This window comes from Oncorhynchus mykiss, chromosome 22 (assembly GCF_057628025.1).
Source record: "Oncorhynchus mykiss isolate SJ-2025 chromosome 22, ASM5762802v1, whole genome shotgun sequence".
Lineage (NCBI taxonomy): Eukaryota > Metazoa > Chordata > Actinopteri > Salmoniformes > Salmonidae > Oncorhynchus > Oncorhynchus mykiss.
In genome coordinates, this window is record NC_143043.1 from 56,266,832 (window position 1) to 56,282,173 (window position 15,342).

Below are 15,342 nucleotides of genomic sequence, written 5' to 3' on the forward strand. Positions count from 1 at the left end.
GAAACCTGGACAACAGAGAGGATGAGGGGAGAGAGAAACCTGGACAACACAGAGAGAATGAGGGGAGACAGAAACCTGGACAACACAGAGAGGATGAGGGGAGACAGAAACCTGGACAACAGAGAGGATGAGGGGGGACAGAAACCTGGACAACACAGAGAGGATGAGGTGAGACAGAAACCTGGACAACAGAGAGGATGAGGGGGGACAGAAACCTGGACAACAGAGAGGATGAGGGGAGAGAGAAACCTGGACAACAGAGAGGATGAGGGGAGACAGAAACCTGGACAACACAGAGAGGATGAGGGGAGAGAGAAACCTGGACAACAGAGAGGATGAGGGGAGACAGAAACCTGGACAACACAGAGAGGATGAGGTGAGACAGAAACCTGGACAACAGAGAGGATGAGGGGGGACAGAAACCTGGACAACAGAGAGGATGAGGGGAGAGAGAAACCTGGACAACAGAGAGGATGAGGGGAGAGAGAAACCTGGACAACAGAGAGGATGAGGGGAGAACATGTCACTCAGGTGCTGTGGAACATATCCCTGTAATTAGACAACAGGTGCTGTGGAACATATCCCTGTAATTAGACAACAGGTGCTGTGGAACATATCCCTGTAATTAGACAACAGGTGTTGTGGAACATATCCCTGTAATTAGACAACAGGTGCTGTGGAACATATCCCTGTAATTAGACAACAGGTGCTGTGGAACATATCCCTGTAATTAGACAACAGGTGCTGTGGAACATATCCCTGTAATTAGACAACAGGTGCTGTGGAACATATCCCTGTAATTAGACAACAGGTGCTGTGGAACATATCCCTGTAATTAGACAACAGGTGCTGTGGAACATATCCCTGTAATTAGACAACAGGTGCTGTGGAACATATCCCTGTAATTAGACAACAGGTGCTGTGGAACATATCCCTGTAATTAGACAACAGGTGCTGTGGAACATATCCCTGTAATTAGACAACAGGTGCTGTGGAACATATCCCTGTAATTAGACAACAGGTGCTGTGGAACATATCCCTGTAATTAGACAACAGGTGCTGTGGAACATATCCCTGTAATTAGACAACAGGTGCTGTGGAACATATCCCTGTAATTAGACAACAGGTGCTGTGGAACATATCCCTGTAATTAGACAACAGGTGCTGTGGAACATATCCCTGTAATTAGACAACAGGTGCTGTGGAACATATCCCTGTAATTAGACAACAGGTGCTGTGGAACATATCCCTGTAATTAGACAACAGGTGCTGTGGAACATATCCCTGTAATTAGACAACAGGTGCTGTGGAACATATCCCTGTAATTAGACAACAGGTGCTGTGGAACATATCCCTGTAATTAGACAACAGGTGCTGTGGAACATATCCCTGTAATTAGACAACAGGTGCTGTGGAACATATCCCTGTAATTAGACAACAGGTGCTGTGGAACATATCCCTGTAATTAGACAACAGGTGCTGTGGAACATATCCCTGTAAATAGACAACAGGTGTTGTGGAACATATCCCTGTAATTAGACAGCAGGTGCTGTGGAACATATCCCTGTAATTAGACAACAGGTGCTGTGGAACATATCCCTGTAATTAGACAACAGGTGCTGTGGAACATATCCCTGTAATTAGACAACAGGTGCTGTGGAACATATCCCTGTAATTAGACAACAGGTGCTGTGGAACATATCCCTGTAATTAGACAACAGGTGCTGTGGAACATATCCCTGTAATTAGACAACAGGTGCTGTGGAACATATCCCTGTAATTAGACAACAGGTGCTGTGGAACATATCCCTGTAATTAGACAACAGGTGCTGTGGAACATATCCCTGTAATTAGACAACAGGTGCTGTGGAACATATCCCTGTAATTAGACAACAGGTGCTGTGGAACATATCCCTGTAATTAGACAACAGGTGCTGTGGAACATATCCCTGTAATTAGACAACAGGTGCTGTGGAACATATCCCTGTAATTAGACAACAGGTGCTGTGGAACATATCCCTGTAATTAGACAACAGGTGCTGTGGAACATATCCCTGTAATTAGACAACAGGTGCTGTGGAACATATCCCTGTAATTAGACAACAGGTGCTGTGGAACATATCCCTGTAATTAGACAACAGGTGCTGTGGAACATATCCCTGTAATTAGACAACAGGTGCTGTGGAACATATCCCTGTAATTAGACAACAGGTGCTGTGGAACATATCCCTGTAATTAGACAACAGGTGCTGTGGAACATATCCCTGTAATTAGACAACAGGTGTTGTGGAACATATCCCTGTAATTAGACAACAGGTGCTGTGGAACATATCCCTGTAATTAGACAACAGGTGTTGTGGAACATATCCCTGTAATTAGACAACAGGTGCTGTGGAACATATCCCTGTAATTAGACAACAGGTGTTGTGGAACATATCCCTGTAATTAGACAACAGGTGCTGTGGAACATATCCCTGTAATTAGACAACAGGTGTTGTGGAACATATCCCTGTAATTAGACAACAGGTGCTGTGGAACATATCCCTGTAATTAGACAACAGGTGTTGTGGAACATATCCCTGTAATTAGACAACAGGTGCTGTGGAACATATCCCTGTAATTAGACAACAGGTGCTGTGGAACATATCCCTGTAATTAGACAACAGGTGCTGTGGAACATATCCCTGTAATTAGACAACAGGTGCTGTGGAACATATCCCTGTAATTAGACAACAGGTGCTGTGGAACATATCCCTGTAATTAGACAACAGGTGCTGTGGAACATATCCCTGTAATTAGACAACAGGTGCTGTGGAACATATCCCTGTAATTAGACAACAGGTGTTGTGGAACATATCCCTGTAATTAGACAACAGGTGCTGTGGAACATATCCCTGTAATTAGACAACAGGTGCTGTGGAACATATCCCTGTAATTAGACAACAGGTGCTGTGGAACATATCCCTGTAATTAGACAACAGGTGCTGTGGAACATATCCCTGTAATTAGACAACAGGTGCTGTGGAACATATCCCTGTAATTAGACAACAGGTGCTGTGGAACATATCCCTGTAATTAGACAACAGGTGCTGTGGAACATATCCCTGTAATTAGACAACAGGTGCTGTGGAACATATCCCTGTAATTAGACAACAGGTGTTGTGGAACATATCCCTGTAATTAGACAACAGGTGCTGTGGAACATATCCCTGTAATTAGACAACAGGTGCTGTGGAACATATCCCTGTAATTAGACAACAGGTGCTGTGGAACATATCCCTGTAATTAGACAACAGGTGCTGTGGAACATATCCCTGTAATTAGACAACAGGTGCTGTGGAACATATCCCTGTAATTAGACAACAGGTGTTGTGGAACATATCCCTGTAATTAGACAACAGGTGCTGTGGAACATATCCCTGTAATTAGACAACAGGTGCTGTGGAACATATCCCTGTAATTAGACAACAGGTGCTGTGGAACATATCCCTGTAATTAGACAACAGGTGCTGTGGAACATATCCCTGTAATTAGACAACAGGTGCTGTGGAACATATCCCTGTAATTAGACAACAGGTGCTGTGGAACATATCCCTGTAATTAGACAACAGGTGCTGTGGAACATATCCCTGTAATTAGACAACAGGTGCTGTGGAACATATCCCTGTAATTAGACAACAGGTGTTGTGGAACATATCCCTGTAATTAGACAACAGGTGCTGTGGAACATATCCCTGTAATTAGACAACAGGTGTTGTGGAACATATCCCTGTAATTAGACAACAGGTGCTGTGGAACATATCCCTGTAATTAGACAACAGGTGTTGTGGAACATATCCCTGTAATTAGACAACAGGTGCTGTGGAACATATCCCTGTAATTAGACAACAGGTGTTGTGGAACATATCCCTGTAATTAGACAACAGGTGCTGTGGAACATATCCCTGTAATTAGACAACAGGTGCTGTGGAACATATCCCTGTAATTAGACAACAGGTGCTGTGGAACATATCCCTGTAATTAGACAACAGGTGCTGTGGAACATATCCCTGTAATTAGACAACAGGTGCTGTGGAACATATCCCTGTAATTAGACAACAGGTGCTGTGGAACATATCCCTGTAATTAGACAACAGGTGCTGTGGAACATATCCCTGTAATTAGACAACAGGTGTTGTGGAACATATCCCTGTAATTAGACAACAGGTGCTGTGGAACATATCCCTGTAATTAGACAACAGGTGCTGTGGAACATATCCCTGTAATTAGACAACAGGTGCTGTGGAACATATCCCTGTAATTAGACAACAGGTGCTGTGGAACATATCCCTGTAATTAGACAACAGGTGCTGTGGAACATATCCCTGTAATTAGACAACAGGTGCTGTGGAACATATCCCTGTAATTAGACAACAGGTGCTGTGGAACATATCCCTGTAATTAGACAACAGGTGCTGTGGAACATATCCCTGTAATTAGACAACAGGTGTTGTGGAACATATCCCTGTAATTAGACAACAGGTGCTGTGGAACATATCCCTGTAATTAGACAACAGGTGCTGTGGAACATATCCCTGTAATTAGACAACAGGTGCTGTGGAACATATCCCTGTAATTAGACAACAGGTGCTGTGGAACATATCCCTGTAATTAGACAACAGGTGCTGTGGAACATATCCCTGTAATTAGACAACAGGTGTTGTGGAACATATCCCTGTAATTAGACAACAGGTGCTGTGGAACATATCCCTGTAATTAGACAACAGGTGCTGTGGAACATATCCCTGTAATTAGACAACAGGTGCTGTGGAACATATCCCTGTAATTAGACAACAGGTGCTGTGGAACATATCCCTGTAATTAGACAACAGGTGCTGTGGAACATATCCCTGTAATTAGACAACAGGTGCTGTGGAACATATCCCTGTAATTAGACAACAGGTGCTGTGGAACATATCCCTGTAATTAGACAACAGGTGCTGTGGAACATATCCCTGTAATTAGAGAACAGGTGCTGTGGAACATATCCCTGTAATTAGACAACAGGTGCTGTGGAACATATCCCTGTAATTAGACAACAGGTGCTGTGGAACATATCCCTGTAATTAGACAACAGGTGCTGTGGAACATATCCCTGTAATTAGACAACAGGTGCTGTGGAACATATCCCTGTAATTAGACAACAGGTGTTGTGGAATATATCCCTGTAATTAGACAACAGGTGTTGTGGAACATATCCCTGTAATTAGACAACAGGTGCTGTGGAACATATCCCTGTAATTAGAGAACAGGTGCTGTGGAACATATCCCTGTAATTAGACAACAGGTGCTGTGGAACATATCCCTGTAATTAGACAACAGGTGTTGTGGAACATATCCCTGTAATTAGACAACAGGTGCTGTGGAACATATCCCTGTAATTAGACAACAGGTGTTGTGGAACATATCCCTGTAATTAGACAACAGGTGCTGTGGAACATATCCCTGTAATTAGACAACAGGTGTTGTGGAACATATCCCTGTAATTAGACAACAGGTGCTGTGGAACATATCCCTGTAATTAGACAACAGGTGTTGTGGAACATATCCCTGTAATTAGACAACAGGTGCTGTGGAACATATCCCTGTAATTAGACAACAGGTGCTGTGGAACATATCCCTGTAATTAGACAACAGGTGCTGTGGAACATATCCCTGTAATTAGACAACAGGTGCTGTGGAACATATCCCTGTAATTAGACAACAGGTGCTGTGGAACATATCCCTGTAATTAGACAACAGGTGCTGTGGAACATATCCCTGTAATTAGACAACAGGTGCTGTGGAACATATCCCTGTAATTAGACAACAGGTGCTGTGGAACATATCCCTGTAATTAGACAACAGGTGCTGTGGAACATATCCCTGTAATTAGACAACAGGTGCTGTGGAACATATCCCTGTAATTAGACAACAGGTGTTGTGGAACATATCCCTGTAATTAGACAACAGGTGCTGTGGAACATATCCCTGTAATTAGACAACAGGTGCTGTGGAACATATCCCTGTAATTAGACAACAGGTGCTGTGGAACATATCCCTGTAATTAGACAACAGGTGCTGTGGAACATATCCCTGTAATTAGACAACAGGTGCTGTGGAACATATCCCTGTAATTAGACAACAGGTGCTGTGGAACATATCCCTGTAATTAGACAACAGGTGCTGTGGAACATATCCCTGTAATTAGACAACAGGTGCTGTGGAACATATCCCTGTAATTAGACAACAGGTGCTGTGGAACATATCCCTGTAATTAGACAACAGGTGCTGTGGAACATATCCCTGTAATTAGACAACAGGTGCTGTGGAACATATCCCTGTAATTAGACAACAGGTGCTGTGGAACATATCCCTGTAATTAGACAACAGGTGCTGTGGAACATATCCCTGTAATTAGACAACAGGTTCTGTGGAACATATCCCTGTAATTAGACAACAGGTGTTGTGGAATATATCCCTGTAATTAGACAACAGGTGCTGTGGAACATATCCCTGTAATTAGACAACAGGTGCTGTGGAACATATCCCTGTAATTAGACAACAGGTGCTGTGGAACATATCCCTGTAATTAGACAACAGGTGCTGTGGAACATATCCCTGTAATTAGACAACAGGTGCTGTGGAACATATCCCTGTAATTAGAGAACAGGTGTTGTGGAACATATCCCTGTAATTAGACAACAGGTGCTGTGGAACATATCCCTGTAATTAGACAACAGGTGCTGTGGAACATATCCCTGTAATTAGACAACAGGTGCTGTGGAACATATCCCTGTAATTAGACAACAGGTGCTGTGGAACATATCCCTGTAATTAGACAACAGGTGCTGTGGAACATATCCCTGTAATTAGACAACAGGTGCTGTGGAACATATCCCTGTAATTAGACAACAGGTGCTGTGGAACATATCCCTGTAATTAGACAACAGGTGCTGTGGAACATATCCCTGTAATTAGACAACAGGTGCTGTGGAACATATCCCTGTAATTAGACAACAGGTGCTGTGGAACATATCCCTGTAATTAGACAACAGGTGTTGTGGAACATATCCCTGTAATTAGACAACAGGTGCTGTGGAACATATCCCTGTAATTAGACAACAGGTGCTGTGGAACATATCCCTGTAATTAGACAACAGGTGCTGTGGAACATATCCCTGTAATTAGACAACAGGTGCTGTGGAACATATCCCTGTAATTAGACAACAGGTGCTGTGGAACATATCCCTGTAATTAGACAACAGGTGCTGTGGAACATATCCCTGTAATTAGACAACAGGTGCTGTGGAACATATCCCTGTAATTAGACAACAGGTGTTGTGGAACATATCCCTGTAATTAGACAACAGGTGCTGTGGAACATATCCCTGTAATTAGACAACAGGTGCTGTGGAACATATCCCTGTAATTAGACAACAGGTGCTGTGGAACATATCCCTGTAATTAGACAACAGGTGCTGTGGAACATATCCCTGTAATTAGACAACAGGTGCTGTGGAACATATCCCTGTAATTAGACAACAGGTGCTGTGGAACATATCCCTGTAATTAGACAACAGGTGCTGTGGAACATATCCCTGTAATTAGACAACAGGTGCTGTGGAACATATCCCTGTAATTAGACAACAGGTGCTGTGGAACATATCCCTGTAATTAGACAACAGGTGCTGTGGAACATATCCCTGTAATTAGACAACAGGTGCTGTGGAACATATCCCTGTAATTAGACAACAGGTGCTGTGGAACATATCCCTGTAATTAGACAACAGGTGCTGTGGAACATATCCCTGTAATTAGACAACAGGTGCTGTATCTCTACATCTAGTGTACTGTACCTGTACCTGTAGTATCTCTACATCTAGTGTACTGTACCTGTACCTGTAGCATCTCTACATCTAGTGTACTGTACCTGTACCTGTAGTATCTCTAGATCTAGTGTACTGTACCTGTAGCATCTCTACATCTAGTGTACTGTACCTGTAGCATCTCTACATCTAGTGTACTGTACCTGTACCTGTAGTATCTCTACATCTAGTGTACTGTACCTGTACCTGTAGTATCTCTACATCTAGTGTACTGTACCTGTACCTGTAGTATCTCTACATCTAGTGTACTGTACCTGTAGCATCTCTACATCTAGTGTACTGTACCTGTAGCATCTCTACATCTAGTGTACTGTACTGTACCTGTAGCATCTCTACATCTAGTGTACTGTACTGTACCTGTAGCATCTCTACATCTAGTGTACTGTACCTGTACCTGTAGCATCTCTACATCTAGTGTACTGTACCTGTAGCATCTCTACATCTAGTGTCCTGTGCCTGTAGCATCTCTACATCTAGTGTCCTGTACCTGTAGCATCTCTACATCTAGTGTCCTGTACCTGTAGCATCTCTACATCTAGTGTACTGTACCTGTACCTGTAGCATCTCTACATCTAGTGTACTGTACCTGTAGTATCTCTACATCTAGTGTACTGTACCTGTAGCATCTCTACATCTAGTGTACTGTACCTGTACCTGTAGCATCTCTACATCTAGTGTACTGTACCTGTAGCATCTCTACATCTAGTGTACTGTACCTGTACTATCTCTACATCTAGTGTACTGTACCTGTAGTATCTCTACATCTAGTGTACTGTACCTGTAGCATCTCTACATCTAGTGTACTGTACCTGTAGTATCTCTACATCTAGTGTACTGTACCTGTAGTATCTCTACATCTAGTGTACTGTACCTGTAGTATCTCTACATCTAGTGTACTGTACCTGTAGCATCTCTACATCTAGTGTCCTGTACCTGTAGTATCTCTACATCTAGTGTACTGTACCTGTAGTATCTCTACATCTAGTGTACTGTACCTGTAGTATCTCTACATCTAGTGTACTGTACCTGTAGCATCTCTACATCTAGTGTACTGTACCTGTACCTGTAGCATCTCTACATCTAGTGTACTGTACCTGTAGTATCTCTACATCTAGTGTACTGTACCTGTAGCATCTCTACATCTAGTGTACTGTACCTGTACCTGTAGCATCTCTACATCTAGTGTCCTGTACCTGTAGTATCTCTACATCTAGTGTCCTGTACCTGTAGTATCTGTACATCTAGTGTACTGTACCTGTAGTATCTCTACATCTAGGGTCCTGTACCTGTAGCATCTCTACATCTAGTGTACTGTACCTGTAGTATCTCTACATCTAGTGTACTGTACCTGTAGTATCTCTACATCTAGTGTCCTGTACCTGTAGTATCTCTACATCTAGTGTACTGTACCTGTAGTATCTCTACATCTAGTGTCCTGTACCTGTAGTATCTCTACATCTAGTGTACTGTACCTGTAGTATCTCTACATCTAGTGTCCTGTACCTGTAGTATCTCTACATCTAGTGTACTGTACCTGTAGTATCTCTACATCTAGTGTCCTGTACCTGTAGCATCTCTACATCTAGTGTACTGTACCTGTAGTATCTCTACATCTAGTGTACTGTACCTGTACCTGTAGCATCTCTACATCTAGTGTACTGTACCTGTAGTATCTCTACATCTAGTGTACTGTACCTGTACCTGTAGCATCTCTACATCTAGTGTACTGTACCTGTAGTATCTCTGCATCTAGTGTACTGTACCTGTAGTATCTCTACATCTAGTGTACTGTACCTGTACCTGTAGCATCTCTACATCTAGTGTACTGTACCTGTAGTATCTCTGCATCTAGTGTCCTGTACCTGTAGTATCTCTACATCTAGTGTACTGTACCTGTAGTATCTCTACATCTAGTGTCCTGTACCTGTAGCATCTCTACATCTAGTGTACTGTACCTGTAGTATCTCTACATCTAGTGTACTGTACCTGTACCTGTAGCATCTCTACATCTAGTGTACTGTACCTGTAGTATCTCTGCATCTAGTGTCCTGTACCTGTAGTATCTCTACATCTAGTGTACTGTACCTGTAGTATCTCTACATCTAGTGTCCTGTACCTGTAGCATCTCTACATCTAGTGTACTGTACCTGTAGTATCTCTACATCTAGTGTACTGTACCTGTACCTGTAGCATCTCTACATCTAGTGTAATGTAGCTGTAGCATCTCTACATCTAGTGTACTGTACCTGTACCTGTAGTATCTCTACATCTAGTGTACTGTACCTGTAGCATCCCTGCATCTAGTGTACTGTACCTGTAGTATCTCTACATCTAGTGTACTGTACCTGTACCTGTAGTATCTCTACATCTAGTGTCCTGTACCTGTAGTATCTCTACATCTAGTGTACTGTACCTGTAGTATCTCTACATCTAGTGTACTGTACCTGTAGCATCCCTACATCTAGTGTACTGTACCTGTACCTGTAGTATCTCTACATCTAGTGTACTGTACCTGTAGTATCTCTACATCTAGTGTACTGTACCTGTACCTGTAGCATCTCTACATCTAGTGTACTGTACCTGTACCTGTAGCATCTCTACATCTAGTGTCCTGTACCTGTAGCATCTCTACATCTAGTGTACTGTACCTGTACCTGTAGCATCTCTACATCTAGTGTACTGTACCTGTACCTGTAGTATCTCTACATCTTGTGTCCTGTACCTGAAGCATCTCTACATCTAGTGTACTGTACCTGTAGCATCTCTACATCTAGTGTACTGTACCTGTACCTGTAGCATCTCTACATCTAGTGTACTGTACCTGTACCTGTAGCATCTCTACATCTAGTGTACTGTACCTGTAGCATCTCTACATCTAGTGTACTGTACCTGTAGTATCTCTACATCTAGTGTCCTGTACCTGTAGTATCTCTACATCTAGTGTACTGTACTGTACCTGTACCTGTAGTATCTCTACATCTAGTGTCCTGTACCTGTAGTATCTCTACATCTAGTGTCCTGTACCTGTACCTGTAGTATCTTTACATCTAGTGTACTGTACCTGTACCTGTAGTATCTCTACATCTAGTGTCCTGTACCTGTACCTGTGGCATCTCTACATCTTGTGTCCTGTACCTGTACCTGTAGTATCTTTACATCTAGTGTACTGTACCTGTACCTGTAGTATCTCTACATCTAGTGTCCTGTACCTGTAGCATCTCTACATCTAGTGTCCTGTACCTGTAGTATCTCTACATCTAGTGTCCTGTACCTGTAGTATCTCTACATCTAGTGTACTGTACTGTACCTGTACCTGTAGTATCTCTGCATATAGTGTCCTGTACCTGTAGTATCTCTACATCTAGTGTACTGTACCTGTAGTATCTCTACATCTAGTGTACTGTACCTGTAGTATCTCTACATCTAGTGTACTGTACCTGTAGTATCTCTACATCTAGTGTATTGTACCTGTACCTGTAGCATCTCTACATCTAGTGTACTGTACCTGTAGTATCTCTACATCTAGTGTCCTGTACCTGTAGTATCTCTACATCTAGTGTACTGTACCTGTAGCATCTCTACATCTAGTGTACTGTACCTGTAGCATCTCTACATCTAGTGAACTGTACCTGTACCTGTAGTATCTCTACATCTAGTGTACTGTACCTGTAGTATCTCTACATCTAGTGTACTGTACCTGTACCTGTAGTATCTCTACATCTAGTGTACTGTACCTGTAGCATCCCTACATCTAGTGTACTGTACCTGTACCTGTAGCATCTCTACATCTAGTGTACTGTACCTGTAGTATCTCTACATCTAGTGTACTGTACCTGTACCTGTAGTATCTCTACATCTAGTGTACTGTACCTGTACCTGTAGCATCCCTACATCTAGTGTACTGTACCTGTACCTGTAGTATCTCTACATCTAATGTACTGTACCTGTAGTATCTCTACATCTAGTGTACTGTACCTGTAGTATCTCTACATCTAGTGTACTGTACCTGTAGCATCTCTACATCTAGTGTACTGTACCTGTAGTATCTCTACATCTAGTGTACTGTACCTGTACCTGTAGTATCTCTACATCTAGTGTACTGTACCTGTACCTGTAGCATCCCTACATCTAGTGTACTGTACCTGTACCTGTAGCATCTCTACATCTAATGTACTGTACCTGTAGTATCTCTACATCTAGTGTACTGTACCTGTAGCATCTCTACATCTAGTGTACTGTACCTGTAGTATCTCTACATCTAGTGTACTGTACCTGTAGTATCTCTACATCTAGTGTACTGTACCTGTACCTGTAGCATCTCTACATCTAGTGTCCTGTACCTGTACCTGTAGCATCTCTAAATCTAATGTACTGTACCTGTACCTGTAGCATCTCTACATCTAGTGTACTGTACCTGTAGTATCTCTACATCTAGTGTCCTGTACCTGTAGCATCTCTACATCTAGTGTACTGTACCTGTACCTGTAGCATCTCTACATCTAGTGTACTGTACCTGTAGTATCTCTACATCTAGTGTACTGTACCTGTAGCATCTCTACATCTAGTGTACTGTACCTGTAGCATCTCTACATCTAGTGTACTGTACCTGTAGCATCTCTACATCTAGTGTACTGTACCTGTAGCATCTCTACATCTAGTGTACTGTACCTGTAGCATCTCTACATCTAGTGTACTGTACCTGTAGCATCTCTACATCTAGTGTACAGTACCTGTAGTATCTCTACATCTAGTGTACTGTACCTGTACCTGTAGTATCTCTACATCTAGTGTACTGTACCTGTAGTATCTCTGCATCTAGTGTACAGTACCTGTAGTATCTCTACATCTAGTGTACTGTACCTGTACCTGTAGTATCTCTACATCTAGTGTACTGTACCTGTAGTATCTCTGCATCTAGTGTACTGTACCTGTAGCATCTCTACATCTAGTGTACTGTACCTGTAGCATCTCTACATCTAGTGTACAGTACCTGTAGTATCTCTACATCTAGTGTACTGTACCTGTACCTGTAGCATCTCTACATCTAGTGTCCTGTACCTGTAGTATCTCTACATCTAGTGTACTGTACCTGTAGCATCTCTACATCTAGTGTACTGTACCTGTAGCATCTCTACATCTAGTGTACTGTACCTGTAGCATCTCTACATCTAGTGTACAGTACCTGTAGTATCTCTACATCTAGTGTACTGTACCTGTACCTGTAGTATCTCTACATCTAGTGTACTGTACCTGTAGCATCTCTACATCTAGTGTACTGTACCTGTAGCATCTCTCTATACTGGGGCATCAGTTTAGACAGTGGTACAACATCTAGTGTACTGTACCTGACCAGCTGGAAGATCCGTATGAGGTAGGACCTGATCTCTTCCACAGCCTGTTGTAGCAACCTTCTGTTAGATCCTACCCCTATATAGGTAATCCTGTACACAGTCACTAGGGTCTCCAGTAACCCCCCCAAAGGGTGGAGGGGTGTTTCGCAGGCCTGGAGAAGGACAGGGGAGGGTGAGGGGAGGAGGAGGATGATGATGGAGAAGAGATGTGCAATGAGGGGAAGAAGAAGAATCATCTACAGACAAATCATCTAGCAAGCACAAAGTCTTACGCAACAACAGCCCCAATCTGTTAGCGTATCATGTCGAAACACAACTAGGTATACTGGGAATATCAGTCTGCTATCAGTCTGCTACCCTTGACAGTTGTTGACCCTATCAGTCTGCTACCCTTGACAGCTGTTGATCTTATCAGTCTGCTACCCTTGACAGCTGTTGATCATATCAGTCTGCTACCCTTGACAACTGTTGATCATATCAGTCTGCTACCCTTGACAGTTGTTGACCCTATCAGTCTGCTACCCTTGACAGTTGTTGACCCTATCAGTCTGCTACCCTTGACAGTTGTTGACCCTATCAATCTGCTACCCTTGGCAGTTGTTGACCATATCAGTCTGCTATCCTTGACAGCTGTTGACCATATCAGTCTGCTACCCTTGACAGCTGTTGACCATATCAGTCTGCTACCCTTGACAGCTGTTGATCATACCAGTCTGCTACTCCTGACAGTTGTTGACCCCATCAGTCTGCTACCCTTGACAGCTGTTGATCATATCAGTCTGCTACCCTTGACAGTTGTTGACCCCATCAGTCTTCTACCCTTGACAGCTGTTGACCATATCAGTCTGCTACCCTTGACAGCTGTTGACCCTATCAGTCTGCTACCCTGTTGACCTTATCAGTCTGCTACCCTGTTGACCCTATCAGTCTGCTACTCTGTTGACCCTATCAGTCTGCTACTCTGTCGACCCGATCAGTCTGCTACCCTGTTGACCTACAGTACGGTGTGTTATTCACCTTGGTGAGGTATCGTCGGATGCCGTCATACACCCCAGCAGTAACTGGACCTGTGTGTTGAGGAATCACCTCCAGCTTCTCCAGGACTCGACTCTGAGACCTGCTCAGCAGCTCTGGACTGGAGACAGACATCATACATCCATCACTATAGAAACCAGTCATCGTGAGTGTTTGTTCAGGTGTATATCCAGGTGTGTAAATTAACATAATACAAAAATCCCCATAAAGCAAGAGGCATATTTTTTTGCATGGTCTGGGTGGTCTCGGTCCACCGCATCCGCAGATGTCGCACTTTCACATTTGAGGTGAAAGGTGACCGAGTTAGAGAGGTGTTTGTCAGACCAGGAGACATCCCATCTGAGGTGAAAGGTAACAGAACTAGAGAGGTGTTTATCAGACCAGGAGACATCCCATCTGAGGTGAAAGGTGACAGAACTAGAGAGGTGTTTATCAGACCAGGAGACATCCCATCTGAGGTGAAAGGTGATAGAACTAGAGAGGTGTTTATCAGACCAGGAGACATCCCATCTGAGGTGAAAGGTGACAGAACTAGAGAGGTGTTTGTCAGACCAGGAGACTTCCCATCTGAGGTGAAAGGTGACAGAGCTAGAGAGGTGTTTGTCAGACCAGGAGACATCCCATCTGAGGTGAAAGGTGACAGAACTAGAATGGTGTTTGTCAGACCAGGAGACTTCCCATCTGAGGTGAAAGGTGACAGAGCTAGAGAGGTGTTTGTCAGACCAGGAGACTTCCCATCTGAGGTGAAAGGTGACCGAGTTAGAGAGGTGTTTGTCAGACCAGGAGACATCCCATCTGAGGTGAAAGGTGACAGAACTAGAGAGGTGTTTATCAGACCAGGAGACATCCCATCTGAGGTGAAAGGTGATAGAACTAGAGAGGTGTTTATCAGACCAGGAGACATCCCATCTGAGGTGAAAGGTGACAGAACTAGAGAGGTGTTTGTCAGACCAGGAGACTTCCCATCTGAGGTGAAAGGTGACAGAGCTAGAGAGGTGTTTGTCAGACCAGGAGACATCCCATCTGAGGTGAAAGGTGACAGAACTAGA

General features: G+C 43.3%; 1 protein-coding gene across 2 annotated transcripts in view; it reads right to left on the reverse strand.

Moving 5' to 3' along the window:
- The window catches only part of als2a (alsin Rho guanine nucleotide exchange factor ALS2 a), an 89,658-nt gene that overhangs the window by 14,979 nt on the left and 59,337 nt on the right, over nucleotides 1–15,342 (reverse strand). For both annotated transcript variants that reach the window (XM_090216342.1, XM_090216341.1), the window contains exons 26-27: nucleotides 14,276–14,393; nucleotides 13,253–13,410 (exon numbers count right to left, since the gene is read on the reverse strand). In XM_090216342.1, coding sequence (XP_090072468.1) covers nucleotides 13,253–13,410; nucleotides 14,276–14,393 — 276 coding nt within the window. The remainder of the gene's footprint in view (nucleotides 1–13,252; nucleotides 13,411–14,275; nucleotides 14,394–15,342) is intronic.